General features: G+C 37.1%; 1 protein-coding gene across 1 annotated transcript in view; it reads left to right on the top strand.

The window, feature by feature from the left end:
- Positions 1-15058, top strand: part of LOC115518461 (spliceosome-associated protein CWC27 homolog) — a 195655-nt gene that overhangs the window by 122854 nt on the left and 57743 nt on the right. Inside the window, exon 12 of the mRNA XM_030321943.1 lies at positions 14307-14313. Within this exon, the coding sequence (XP_030177803.1) occupies positions 14307-14313 (7 nt within the window). The remainder of the gene's footprint in view (positions 1-14306; positions 14314-15058) is intronic.

Below are 15058 nucleotides of genomic sequence, written 5' to 3' on the forward strand. Positions count from 1 at the left end.
CACCCTAACCCCAGCTTCTCAGGCTAAGAGAGGGAACCGCAGTTGTGAAAAAGAAAGATTCCAGTAGAAGCGGGTAAAGACAAGCTAGTAATGATTGACATCTATAGAAATTTTATGTAAAGTACTTAGCCTAGTGCTCAGTGAGTAGTAATTATTATTTTCATAGACCAAAATAAACCAACCAAAGTCAAGCTCTCCCTCTCTGTCATTCTTAGATACATATACACATATATGTATGAAAACATAAAAAATAAAGAACCTGTAGTTAGGAGCATGGGCCTGGAGCCATCAGATATGAGTTAGAGCTATAAATCTGTTATTTTTGTTTGTTTATTCATTTCTGAGAATGAAAGAGAGAGAGCATGAGCAAGCCGGGGAGGGGCAGGGAGAGAGGGAGACACAGAATCCAAAGCAGGCTCCAGGCTTCGAGCTGTCAGCATAGAGCCCGACGTGGGGCTCGAATGCGCAAACCTTGAGATTATGACTTGAGCTGAAGTTGGGTGCTTAACCAACTGAGCCACCCAGGTGCCCCTATAAATCTGTTATTTAAAACCTATGTGATCTTAGACAAATTACTTATTTTCTCTATCCTATAGTTTCTTCATTTGTAAAATGAGAATGACATTTCCAGTTAGGAATCTTATGGTTTCAAATAGTTAATCAGGTTTATACTGAAAAATTTCCTTCGGGGCTATAGGTAGAACTGATTCCAGGCACAGCATTATCAGAGGCTAAAATAATGTCAAGTGGACCTAGATTTTCTCTTTATATCTCCATTTCTTGATTCTGCCTTTACCCCCATGCCCACACACACATCCCTGTTTGTGCCATTCAGGCTTTCCCACATGGGGTTGAATAGTCATAATAGCTACTCCTCACATCTTTCCACATTCTAATCCAGTGGACAAGGATACTTCCATTTGACAAAAATCTATCTCATTGTCACTGATGCTGTCATGTACCCATCCCTGCAACAATTACTGTAGCTATGGAATTAAAGGCTCTAACTGGCCAGTCCTGAGTACTCACATGCCATTTCCTCAAGCCAGAGATAGAGTTGGCACCACTAGGGTCACATGGACGCAGGAGTCCAGGGAGAAATGTGTCCACCACAATGGTAATACCAACCTCATATGATTGTCCAGAGGATCATCTTAAAGTAAGCAGAAACCCTTGACCTGTGGCCATCCTGTTTCTCCAGCAAACTATATGCAGAATCCTCAAGATCTGCAGTAATACAGATGTTAAGTCCTTTCTTCCATTATTTCCTCAGATAGAGTCTTTATTCTCCCCGAACTGCCTTCATGAATCATTGACTACACCCCCACACTTTCTGGTCTGTGTCATGTTATTTATGCAATGCCATTGACCTGAACACCTTCTACCATTTTAGTCTATGGCATTTTTATCTTTTATGTCCTATATCAAACACTGTACCTCCTATAGGGGCACCTGGGTGGCTCAGTCAGTTAAGCATCCTACTTCGGCTCAGGTCATGAATTCGAGCTTGTGAGTTCGAGCCTAGCGTCAGGCTCTGTGCAAACAGCTCAGAGCCTGGAGCCTGCTTCTGATTCTGTCTCCCTATCTCTCTGCTCCTCCCCTGTTCACGCTCTGTCTCTCCCTCTCTCTCAAAAATAAATAAACATTAAAAAAAAAAAAAAAAAACTAAAAAAAACCCCACTACCTCCTATAAACCTTTTCGAAACTTCCTTAGGCTATGTTTAAAATAGGTTATTGGGTTATTGATTCCTTTGACAGATGATTCCCCAATCTACATTTCTAGATACAAGCCTCAGATACATTGAAAATGCATTTCCCTGGATATCTTGGTGAATTTCTCATGCTACTCACCATATTCTTCCTTATATTAATCCTCTATGTCAGTCTATATCATAAATTCTTAAGGCTCACAATAAATATGTATCTCCTTGAGTTAAATACAATTTTACTTAAGACAAAATTTTAACCTTACCTTAATAAGGAATTTTATACTCTTGATTCTAGTATATTTTAGACATTTAACAATGTAAAACCAATGTATAATCAGTAATCCACAATGCTGATTCCACTATGACATAAAAGCTATTTTTCCCAGGCTTGCTTTTTCCTTATAAGCATTAGGATTCTATGTTGTTTTCCTGTTCACTAATCCATATTTATTTATTGAGTGCCACTACATTCTAAGCATTATTCAAGACAGTGAGGATAAAACAGAACGAACTGATGAAGTGCCTGTTCTCATGGGCCTTACACTCCTGTTGAGAGTTGGGAATGGGGTGGGTAGAGACTGGCAGTAAAGAAGTAAATATACAGTATTATGTGAGGTAATGCCAATTCTACCAGTTTTAAGTTGACAGAAAGGTTGTTTGCTTTTAATAGCGCAGTGTTTTAAGATTAGTGTTGCAAAGGAAATTACTTGAGGGCGAGACTTTGAGTAAAGGAAGGGAAAGAATATATTATACTGCTTCCTTCTCATTGCTATCCCAGAGAATGCCTTTTTCAGCTTCTTTAAAATTGTTACTTTTTAATCTCTCTCTGAGCTTGCATTAGCCATTTTATGTTATGAACAGTCAGCTTCCTTTGACTTCCTCTAAATATCAAGAGACATTCCTAAGAACTGTTCTCAAAACATGGTGAGTTTTACTATGTAATAGCAATCTTTGTTGAACATTAAACTTTAAGTTAGCTCATTTGGTTACGTATTTATAAGGCGATAGAATTCTTTAGATATTTAATATTATTACTAGTTTAAAATAACATGCACATAAAATATGTGCATATAATCACAAATATGCCTATTTCTAATTCAGATTTAGCAAGTGCTGTATTTTTAAAATTCAACTCTGAGTTGAACTGATATATTGTTTGTGATTTTATGGATAGCTTAAATTTTTAGTTCAATAATAGAAGGATGGCAGAAGTTTTCCGGCCGAACGGTTACATCATTTCTCAAAGCTGAAGAAATTCCAATACAGAGATTGTCGTGTTTATATTGTTCATTCTGTACTGCGTTCTCATCACATTGGCCTCTCTGTGCCAAGCATTTCCACACTCTTCACATCTCCAGTGCCAACCCTGCTTCCGTCCCCAACCTTGCACAGATTCCTCCATCTTTACTCTTTGAAAAGACCATCTAAGATGAGTTCTCTCTCACCTCAGAATTTCTGTTTCCCCACACATTTCTCTGGCCTGCCTTTGTCTCGCAGCACAAAGCGACCCCAGTTCTTTTCAAGGCTGTCCATCTCCCTGCCCCTCCCCGACAATCTTCGAGAAGCCTTTTCTTCTCCTTAGCCTTTCGCAGAAGTCTCCATATCCACTGATTTTTTTCCCCTTCTCTTTCAATTTTTCATTTCTTCCCTGACCTTAAAGATAATGTTTTAACCTTGTTTCTTCTGTGTGCTCCTTTCCAAACGCTGCCTTTCACTGTTAACCTGTTTCTGAAGAGAGTAGTCTGAAACCCCCCACCTGTCCTTGTTGATAACTATTATTTCTTGGGATCTAGATACCCAACTTCACAAGCGTATGAATCCTGTTCTTTCAAAAATCAGCAGTCACCAGTACTCACTGCCCTTTTGTCTCAAGTCCTCGACACTCCCCTAAGGAACTTCATTCTAGCTTAACCACCATTGCCTCTTCAGGCTTACAACTAGGGATCCCAGTTGTGTTTCTAAAATACAGCCTTTTACTCTTCAATAGCAAAAATAAACATTTAAAGCCATGATATACAAGATAATATAGGTAATGATAATATTTGCTTGTTTTATTCCACTGTCAGAAAGTTGGAGTTTTTTTTCCTATTAGCAATCTCCAGGGAGGCTAGCACTGGAAATGGAAATTATTAAGCAGATTTTTTCAAATAAAGGCAGAGAAAAGTCATGAATTTACCACTTCCTTCCTAGTGATACCCTGAAAAATGCCTTTTAGTAGGAGTCTTAATTTTTTGTGTTCTTTGAAAGTAGTAAAAAAAACTAAGTGCATGCTATGTAAATGGCGTATTTATGATAAGTATAGACTTTTGTGTGAGGAAAATTAAGATACAGTATACACACACATGCACAGATACACTCTTACAAAATAAATATGACAGTAAGCCAAACGAAACTAAACAAAACAGAACAATGAATCTTTATTATAAGAGTGAGAATGTGTTAGAAGAGAGGGGAAGGCAGAGACACCTCTGAGTTTATCTTTTGATGCACTTTGACTTTAGAAAATGTATTTGTGTTCTAACATGTTAAAAATTAAATCAGTCAACATGGGGCAGAAAAAGAAACTAAAACCTGAGTATAAACAGAAACAAATAAACATTATATTTCTTCAACATTTAGTATTATTTATTTATTTATTTATTTATTTATTTATTTATTTTATTTTTGGGACAGAGAGAGACAGAGCATGAACGGGGGAGGGGCAGAGAGAGAGGGAGACACAGAATCGGAAACAGGCTCCAGGCTCTGAGCCATCAGCCCAGAGCCCGAACGCGGGCTCGAACTCACGGACCGCGAGATCGTGACCTGGCTGAAGTCGGACGCTTAAACCGACTGCGCACACCCAGGCGCCCCAAAACAATTATATTTCTAATGAGTAACATTACACTGATGAGGAGCAGAGAAACTTAATTCAAACTTTGAACATGATATTTTGACTATATTATATTGGTCTTAGTAGGGGGGAAGAACAGTAAACAAAATTGATGCTACTCGCTCTATTTAAAAACTAAAAAGCACGGAGGCACTGGTGGCTCAGTTGGTAAGTGTCCCACTTGATTCAGCTTAGGGTCATAATCTCACGGTTGTGAGATCAAGCCCTGCATCAGGGTCTGCATTGGGCATAGAGTCTGCTTAAAGGTTCTCTCTATCTCTGTCTCTCTCACCCCATTCTGCCCATTCCCCGCTCACACACATGCACTCTCTGTCTCTCTAAAAAAAAACAAAAAAAAAAAAAAAACACCTTAAACTCTTCGTAGTAAGTTTTCTTTTTGTAGGGCTATAAACATACTAATAAAAATACTCTTTGATGTATATGACAAAATTTAGTAAATGAATACATATGCTGATGTTGTAGGAGCAATACATATGTTATTATTCTTATAGAAGAAAGGTACATCCCTTATAGAAGAAAGGGAATGAGGGAAGACAACTATTTTCAGGGATAGATGTGATTTGTAGGGCTGATACCTTACACGCGTGTGTGTGGGTGTGTGTGCACGTACTTCCTACGTCTGGCTGTTAAAAAGGCCTAAAAAAAAAAAAAAAAAAAGAATCAGTAACAAAGAGCACACCTAGCATGTTGATTTCTGATACCATTTCCCACTGAAAGGAACCAGGGCTCTTTGGAGAAATGGCTATTCCCAAGACTGGAACACCTGTTATAGCAAGAAAGTAGAAAGTGCTCTAAAAAATGATGGTAGCATGTCAACAGGTCATAGTAGGCATCTTGAAAGGTCTTTCCCGCCTGACTGTCCAGGCAAATCTGGGATAATTTGTACTTCAAATAGTGAGGACATATAGCTTAAAAATACAAAGATAAAGAACCCAATTTAAAAAATAGGCAAGCATTTGAGATAGACAGTTACCGCAAAGAAAAATTACAAATCGCCAACAGCAGTATAAAAATGCTCAACATCCTTAGCTATAGGAAAATGCAAATCAAAGCCACAGTGAGAGTGGTACCTGGGTGGCTTAGTCACTTGGGTGTTCGACTCTTGATTTTGGCTCAGGTCATGATCCCAGGGTTGTGGGATTGATCCCCGCATCGGGCTTCATGCTGAGCATTGATTCTGCTTGAAATTCTCTCTCTCTCCCTCTGCCCCACTCTACCACTCATGCTCTCTCTCTCTCCAAAAAAAATTTTAAAAAATAGTAAAAACAATAAAACCACAATGACATACTACTTCACACCCATTGTAACAGCTATAATATAAAAGAAACAAAACAAATTAACAAATGTTGGCAAAGATGTGGAGAAATTGGGATCCTCATACATTGCTGATGGGATTATAAAAGGGTACCACTTTGGAAAAAATTCTCAAAAAGTTAAACATTGAATTACCATATGACCCAGAAGTTCCTAGGTATATACCTAACAGAATTTTTAAAAAGGTGTTCAAACAAAAACTTGTACACAAAGATTCACAGCAGCATTATTAATAATGGCCAAAAGGTAGAAACAACGCAAAGCAACAACCTAACAAAATGTGGTATATCCATATAATGAAATATAATCCAGCCATAAAAAGGAATGAAGTTTTGATTCATGCTACAACATGGACGAACATTGAAAATATTATGCTTAAGTGAAAAAAGCCAGACACAGAAAGCCACACGTTGTATAATTCCATTTACATGGGATGTCCAGAATAGGCAAATCCATAGAAACAGATTGGTGGTTGGCAGGGGCTGCTGGGAGGTGAGAGTTCTGACTGCTAACAGTGTTTCTGCCAACAAGATACAGGATTTCCTTTAGGAGCATTGAAAATGTTATGAATTATATCATGGTGATGGTTGTACAACACTGTGATAATACTAAAAACCACCAAAAATACAACTTAACGTGGTGAATTATCTTATATGAATTTTATCTCAATAAAAAGGTCTAAAATAACTGAGGAAAATAATGGAATTTAAACCAATGAGAAAAAGAATAGGAATCTGTGAATTCATAATGCTATAAATGAATGAATGAATACTTAGAAGAAAAGGGAAGTCTCCTCTTTATAGAAGACGCTAACTAGTAAATGTGAAAGGTGTGGTAGAGTTGGAAAGTTACGATTCTCATAATAAAGATTGATTTGGCCAAAAATCATCAATGGATACTAAATCTGGGGGGATTGTTTGATGAAGAGCAGTATTATTTGCATGATCTTAAATCTGCCTGCTTGCTTGTTAGGTGCAATGTAAAATATATATACGACAAACCAGGTAACACTTTGACTGCCTGATCAGAATTAACATCAGCAGTGAAGGCACCACATATCTCCTAACGATACCCTGAGAAGAACACAAAATCAGGCAATGTTCTCTGGTGTTCTAGCTAGGAATGCATAACCTGAATCTAATCGTAAGGGATCATCAGACAAACCCAAAGTGTTTTTTTGAAAAACGACAGCCCGGTGTTCTTGAAAAATGTCCATGTTATAAAATTCAAAGAAAGGCTAAGGAGACTAAAAAGACATCAAAACTAAATGCAGTACATAATCTTGTATTGAATCCTGGAACAAAGGGAAAAATAATGCTAAAATGGACATTATTGGGCACTTGACCAAACTGGAATATGGGTGGTACATTAAAGTATTGCATCAATATTATATTTTTGGATTTGGTAATCATGCTATAGTTAAGAGACTATCCTTGTTCTTATGAATTACAAACTGAAATATTAAGGAGTAAAGGGCCATGATATATGGCAAACTATTTTCAAGTTGAAAAAATATATATTCATATGTGCAAAGGGAAAAACCTGTGGCAAAATGTTACAAATTGGTGATCTTGCAGAAAAAAATATGAGTTTTCATATTTCTCCTTAACTTCTATAAATTTCAAATAATTTCAGAGTAAAAAATAAAAATATTAAAATGTGATTTTTAAAAACATTCAAATTGACATTTTTTCTTTTTCTTTTTCCTTTACCTATGCAGTATTTTAAACACACATAAAAGTAGAGGGATTTAGCCAGGTTTTTACCCAACTAATCATATTTTTTTTTGTATTTGCTTTAGATTTTTAAAACTATAAACCATAGATCTTGTTAAGTCCACTTTATATACTCTCCAGTTTCATTTCTGTCCCCCACAGAAGTACCACTACCCAGAAGTAAATGTGTTTCCTTCCTATGCATGTTTTTAACCTTTTACTGTGTTTGTATGGACCTGTTATAGGTATAATATTAAGTATGCCACCTCAGATATGTAAGTGGTATCAAATGGTATGTGTCCAGCCACACCTTGTTTTTTTACTTAACATTATGCTTTCCACACGTATCTATGTTTTTAAATGTAGTATATGTTTATTCATTTTAAATGATATATTCACTAAATGCTTATGCCAGGTTATTTTTCTCCTGCTCATGGACTTTGAGGTTTTCTCCATATATTTTCTACTTTAAACATTTTGGAGAAAGCACCCTGTACATTTCTCCTGTGCACATAAACAAGAGTTTCTTCTAGGATATGTCTTGAAATGGAATTGCTGGTCTGAGTTGTCATCATCTTCCTAACTGTAATAGCAGGTAACATTTGTCAATGCTGTGCACCAAGAAGTGTACTTCGTGTCTCATATGTATTTATTTAATTCTCAAAACAATAGACAGACACTATTATTACCCACATTTTACAGATAAAGAAACTATAGTAACTTAGTGGTTAAGTAAATTATCCAAAGTCCTGGTGTCAGAGCCCTGTTTCAACTGATGTATGTTCTTAGCAAATACACTATACACAAACCATATTCTGTGGAGTATGCACACCTTTGCCTCATAGATCTTGCCATTTATTCCAGAGTGGTTTTACCAAGTTGTACTCTCAAAAGCTAATAGAAGTGTTTTTTAAAGTTCCCAATTTGTAAAACCAAAAAGCAACTCATCTATTAAAGTTTGTTTGGAATGTTTACAGATCTTTAAAATCTGCAAGTCTGAAAACCACTTCCTTACATGACACTGTTTACAGGAACATGCTTTATAGAATCGTAAGGCTCGAATCACGGCTTCCTTACTTGACACTGTTTAGAAGAACATGCTTTTATAGGATTATAAGGCTGGGATCTTTGGCCTTTAAAAGGCCCAGCTATAGGAAGTTTCCTTGAATTCATCTGGATCCAGACTGTTCTATCAGCTATTCAGGCTTGAAATCTCATTAACCTTTAATTGCTCTTGTCTTTTCCTCACTCCTTCCCTTGTACTCATCCTTGGTTCCTTACCCTGTGCCTGTGTCACATTCAGCCAAGTGGCGATTTTTTTTGTTCTGTTTTGGTTTTTTAGAGAGCGGGAGCGAGCAAGCGAGAGAGAGAGAGAGAGAGAGAGAGAGAGCACATAGGGGAGGGGCAGAAGGAGAGAGAGAGAATCCTAAGCAGACTCCAAGCCCAGTGCGTAGACCAACATGGGGTCAATCCCATGACCCTGAGATCATGGCCTGAGCCGAAATCAAGAGTCAGATGCTCAAACGACTGAGCCACCCAGGTGCCTGCAACCAAGTGACAACTCTTAGGCACTCACCCACTAGGGAATCTCTCTCTGCCTTCTTCCAGTCACATAGGCTAGTTCAGGTTTTTAATATATCTTTTTTGGCACTATTATAAGAAACTTAAACTGGTCTTTTCCTCTAGAATCTCCTAGAAGTGATCCATTGTATACACTAGTACTAAAGTGATCTTAATTACTGTATTATTCGTTTGCTCACAAACTTTCTATAGTGTCTTACTTATTGCATACCAAATTAAGTTTAAAAAATCATCTACCTTTGTTCTCCATAGTCTTGCTTTCAAATGGTTAATCATTTTTATCCCCTATTACAGCCCTATATCTATCAGAACATAAACAGGCCTGGAGTAGAACTGAAGAATTTGCATTTCTGTCAAGTTGTCAAATAAAGCTGATAGTAAACTACTACTCTAGCTAATCTGTAGGACTTGACTTGGGGTCTTATATATGAGCTGTTCATTGGATATATGTTGACCTTTGAACAACAGGGGTCTGAACTGACCAGGTACATTTATACATGGATTTTTTTACAGTACAGTATTGTAAAGGGTTTTTTTTTTCTTTTTTTTTTTCATGTTTATTTATTTTTGAGTGAGAGAGAGAGAGACAGAGGATGAACAGGGGAGGGGCAGACAGAGACGGAGACACAGAATCCAGAGCAGGCTCCAGGCTCCAAGCTGTCAGCCCAGAGCCTGATGTGGGGCTCAAACTCAGGAACCACGAGCTCATGACCTGAGCTAAAGTCCAACACATAACCGACTGAGCCACCCAGGTACCCTCACTGATGATTTTCTAACTCCATCATTCTTTTTCTATTTATAGTTTGCATTCCATTATAAAAACAGCTTCCCTTTCTTCTCCATTTATTTAAATATAGCAGTATAAATTCATGGAATCTTGTTTCATGGGTTGTAATCTGTTTTTATCATTATTTATCCTGGTGCTCAACATAAATATTTTTATTTTACTTTTATTTGGTGAGTGGGAGCCTATTCAGACTGGTCCCTGTGTTCTTTTGATATTTTTCCATTATTATTTGAGTACTCCCTTATTTTCTGATTTAACGAGACGTTCTATACTTATACTTCCCTTGCCCCTGCCCTGGAATCACCCTTTTTTTCTAATGAGCTTTTTTTTTTTAGTGGAGAATAGTATTTAAAAATCAAGACTGGGGCGCCTGGGTGGCTCAGTCGGTTGAGCATCCGACTTCAGCTCAGGTCACGATCTCACAGTTTGTGAGTTCGAGCCCCGTGTCGGGCTCTGGGCTGATGGCTCAGAGCCTGGAGCCTGCTTCCGATTCTGTGTCTCCCTCTCTCTGCCCCTCCCCCATTCATGCTCTGCCTCTCTCTGTCTCAAAAATAAATAAACATTAAAAAAATTTTTTTTTTTTAAATAAAAATCAAGATGTGGGTGCTCACATGTGCTCATTACTATTGCTTCTAGGCTTTCGCAGTCAACAGAGCAGGAAGAAATACTGATAGACTAATTTCAGTCCCACACCACAGGGTACATTCTACTCTTTCCCTCCTTCCATATTTGTAGCTGTGTTCTCTAATAACAAGAATCCTTGTTCCTTTGCTTCTTTTTTCTTCAGGCAAATACATTATTTAAAAATTAACAGATATTTATTGCAGAAAATTTTTATCAATTAAATTGCTAAGTGCAAAAATCCTACATTTGTGAGACATTTTAGCCCCTCTGCTATACTATCAGGAGTATGATTTTACAGAATCCTACCCCAAATAGATGAGGCCTTCCTCATTATTTCACTCTGATTTGGGGGATAAGCGATCTTGGGCAAGTCACCTCTGAGCCTCAGTTTCCTTATCTGTAAGATGAGAATAACAATAAATAAGTACATGTGTTACAAGATATTAAATAATATGTATGTCACCAATCACAAACTTCTTAGCATAGTGAGCATTCAGTAAATTATAACCGTTTGCCAGTTGCCGAAGCCGTTATTTACATGTGTAGACAAATAGTTCATTGATAGTATGGTGAGTATCTTACTAAATTAAAGCATTTGTTGTTGTTTTAGTTCCAGTATAGTTAACATACAGTGTTATATTAGTTTCAGGTGTTCAACATAGTGCTTCAATAACTCTATACATCACTCAGTGCTCATCATGATAAGTGCACTCTAAATCCCCTTCACCTATTTCACCCAACACCCCACCCACCTCATGTCTGGTAATCATTAGTTTGTTCTCTATAGTTAAAAGTTTTTTGGTTTGTCTCTTTTTCATTCATTTGTTTTGTTTCTTAAACCACAAATGAGTGAAATCATATGAAATCAGTCTTTCTCTGACTTATTTCACTTAGCATTATACTCTATAAACCCATCCATGTTGTCACAAATGGCAAGGTTTCATCCTTTTTATGGTTGAGTAATATTCCTTTGTGCAAATATACAACATTTTTTAGCCATCCATCTATCAATAGATACTTGGGTTGCTTCCATATCTGACTATTGAAAATAGTACTTCCATAAACATAGGGGTGCTTGTATCTTTTCAAAATAGTGTTTTCATATTCTTTGGATAAATACCCAGTAGTGAAATTACTGGATTATAGGGTAGTTCTATTTTAATTTTTTGAGGAACCTCATACTATTTTCCACAGTGGCTGCACCAGTTTGCATTCCCACCAACAGTGTACAAGGGCTCCTTTTTCTCCACATCTTCACCAACACTTGTTGTTTCTTGTGTTTCTGATTGTAGCCATCCTGACAAGTGTGAGGTGATATCTCATTGTGGTTTTGATGTGCATTTCCCTGATGATGAGTGATGTTGAACATCTTTTCATGTAAGCAAAAGACTTTGTAATCTATCTTGAAATCTGGGATTGTGATATGTCCAGGTTCTGTTCTTTTTTTTACATGTATGTCTTCTCTGAAGAAATGTCTGTTCACATCTCCTGCCCATTTTTTAATTGGGTTGTGTGTGTGTGTGTGTGTGTGTGTGTGTGTGTTGAGTTGTACGTGTTCTTTATATATTTGGATTCAAACCCTTTATTGGGTTTGCAAATATCTCCTCCCACTCAGTAGATTGCCTTTAGTTTTGTTGACTGTTTCCTTTGCTGTGTAGAAGAGGCTTTTTATTTTGATAGTTTATTTTTGTTTTTGTTTCCTTTGCTTCAGGAGATATATCTAGAAAAATGTTGCTATGGCCAACGTCATAGACATTACTGCCTGTGTTCTCTTCTAGGATGTTTATGGTTTCAGGTTTCACATTTAAGTCTTCAATCCATTTGTAGCTGATTTTGTGTGTGGTGTAAGGAAGTGGTCCAGTTTTATTCTTTTGCATGGAGCTGTCAAGTTTTCCCAACACCATTTGGTGAAAAGACTGTCTTTTTCCCATTGCATATTCTTGCTTCCTTTGTCAAGTTAATTGGCCATATAATCATGGATTTATTCCTGGGCTGTCTATTCTGTTCTATTGATCAATGTGTCTATTTTTGTGCTAATACCATACTGTTTTGATTACTACAGTTTTGTAATCTATCTTGAAATCTGGGATTGTGATAACTCCAGTTTTTGTTCTTCTTTTTCAAGATTGCTTTAGCTATTCAGGGTCTTTTGGGGGTCCATACATATTGCAGGATTTGTCCTAGGGGTGCCTGGGTAGCTCAGTCAGTTAGGCATCTGAGTCTTGATTCAGCTCAGGTCATCATCCTGGATCAGGTCATGATCTCACACTTCATGAGATCAAGCTCCATGTAGGGTTCGGCACTGACAGCACAAATCCTGCTTGGGATTCTCTCTCCTCTCTCTGCCCCTTCCCTGCTTACAGTCTCTCTTTCTTAACAAGTAAATAAATAAACTTAAAAAAAAATAAAGAATTATTTGCCCTAGGTCAGTTAGATTAAAGCATTTTAAGGGCAGGAGGTATTATACTAGTAAAGAAAAAATTTTGCAGCAGATTTTTTTTTCCATTTTTTTAAAAAAAAATATTTTTATTTATTTATTTTTTTTTGAGAGAGAGATGGTGTGCATGAGCAGGGGAGGAGCAGAGAAAGAGAGAAAGAGAATCTTAAGCAGACTCCACACTCAGCACAGAACCCAATGCGGGACTGGATATTGCAACCATGAGATCATGACCTGAGCCGAAATCAAGAGTCATATGCTTAACTGACTGAGCCACCCAGGCACCCCTGAAGCAGACCTTTTTAAAATAAAGAAACAATATGAATAATATTGTGTACATGCTTGCATAAAAGCATATTACATATTTTATATATAAATACATATGTGTACGTAATATACATGGAAGGCATAGGTGGTTATACCTTTATTACATGTAAATTCATATTAGGAGTAACAGTTTTATATACACCAAAAGATTGATGAATACATGTGTTATTTGCTGTCAGAATATGCTTGGTCAGACTGTTTTTAGCTTTTATGCTTATAACAAGTAATGAAAACATTGGCTTTCCAGTCAACCAAATATTTGTTTTGCTGCTACTTACTTATTAGTGTAGACTAAATAATTTTTCTTGCCTTCAGCAGCAGAAATATGGTTTTAGTCCAGGCTATGGACACTTCAGCTTTAATTTTATTCCTTTACCTATAATGCCACATGTGTGCTCCTATAATAAAATTGTAAATACTTTATCTTCTGCCATATGGTGAAGGAGCTCATTGTACTCAGGTATACAAAATGATTCCAGAAGAAAAAGATAATGGTATCTGCTAAAATGAAAGAGGGAAAGAGAATGCTGGCATGGAGCATAGAAATATAACTCTTCTAAAAAAAAAGCAGACATTGAAACTCTTAAATGTTTAAAACAGGGCATCCTGTATGCTTTTCAAAAAAACTGGTGATAGCTGTGGTAAAATATTTCATCAGTATGATTGTACTCCTAAGTCGAAAAAGATGGAGACAAGAGCAGGGGGAAAGGAGTTAATGAATAAAACAAATGTTGCCCTCAATCATGGCCCCATTTGTGTCTCACCAAGGAGAAGTATAAGGATTATATGAAATATTTATTTTTATAAAGGAATTCAAGAAATTATCAGAAAATACTGATACAAGACAAAACATTTTATAATGAGCATTCAAACAGTAGCAAGCTGATATTTACAATCTGGGAAGTCCATTGCATCTCAGAGTCAGGGTCAGTTAAAACTGCTTCAACTTCTAAGTACCCCCATCTTACCACTTAGAGCATGGGAGTTTAATTATCTCTTTATCTGCAGGTGTATGTCAGCACACTGTGAGTTTCTGAAAAACATGGTCCATCTTGACCATAGTTCATTTATTCAACAAATACTTAGTTGAGTGTGTACTCAAGTTGGGAAAAAAAAAAGACTTCTGCCTTAATGGACCTTATATTCTACCCATATTTGCGAAGTTATTGGCATATACATTAGAGATTTCCCCTCACTGTCATAAGATGTCTATAGCAGCTCTAAGCATTATGTCTTCATTGAATAGCATCCAAGCAGAAGGAAAGGTAGAGACAAAAGACTTTTCTCTTTTTGGACCTTTCTCTTTATGGGAAAGAAAATCTTTCCCAGAACCCCACCAGACTTCCCTTTGCAAAGCACTGGCCAAAAGTGGGTCTCCTGAGAGTGAACATATGACCTGGACCAATCACTGGCAAAGCGGAGCGGGGTATCTTAACTATAAGCAACCAGAAGAAAACTTCTTTCACCCACAGCTACCAACTCACCTGTATCTGGGCCATTTATTTGCTTGCCTGCCCTCCTGTAACTATGGATGAGCTGTTCATACTCTGAGGCCAACTCCTCCACTTGTGCAGATTTTGCTACCTTTCACCTACTGCAGACAACACTCCAGCAGTTCTTTCTTTCCTGCATCATTAAGTTTCCCTCTTTACTGGATCATTTACCATCAGC

This window comes from Lynx canadensis, chromosome A1, assembly GCF_007474595.2.
Source record: "Lynx canadensis isolate LIC74 chromosome A1, mLynCan4.pri.v2, whole genome shotgun sequence".
NCBI lineage: Eukaryota > Metazoa > Chordata > Mammalia > Carnivora > Felidae > Lynx > Lynx canadensis.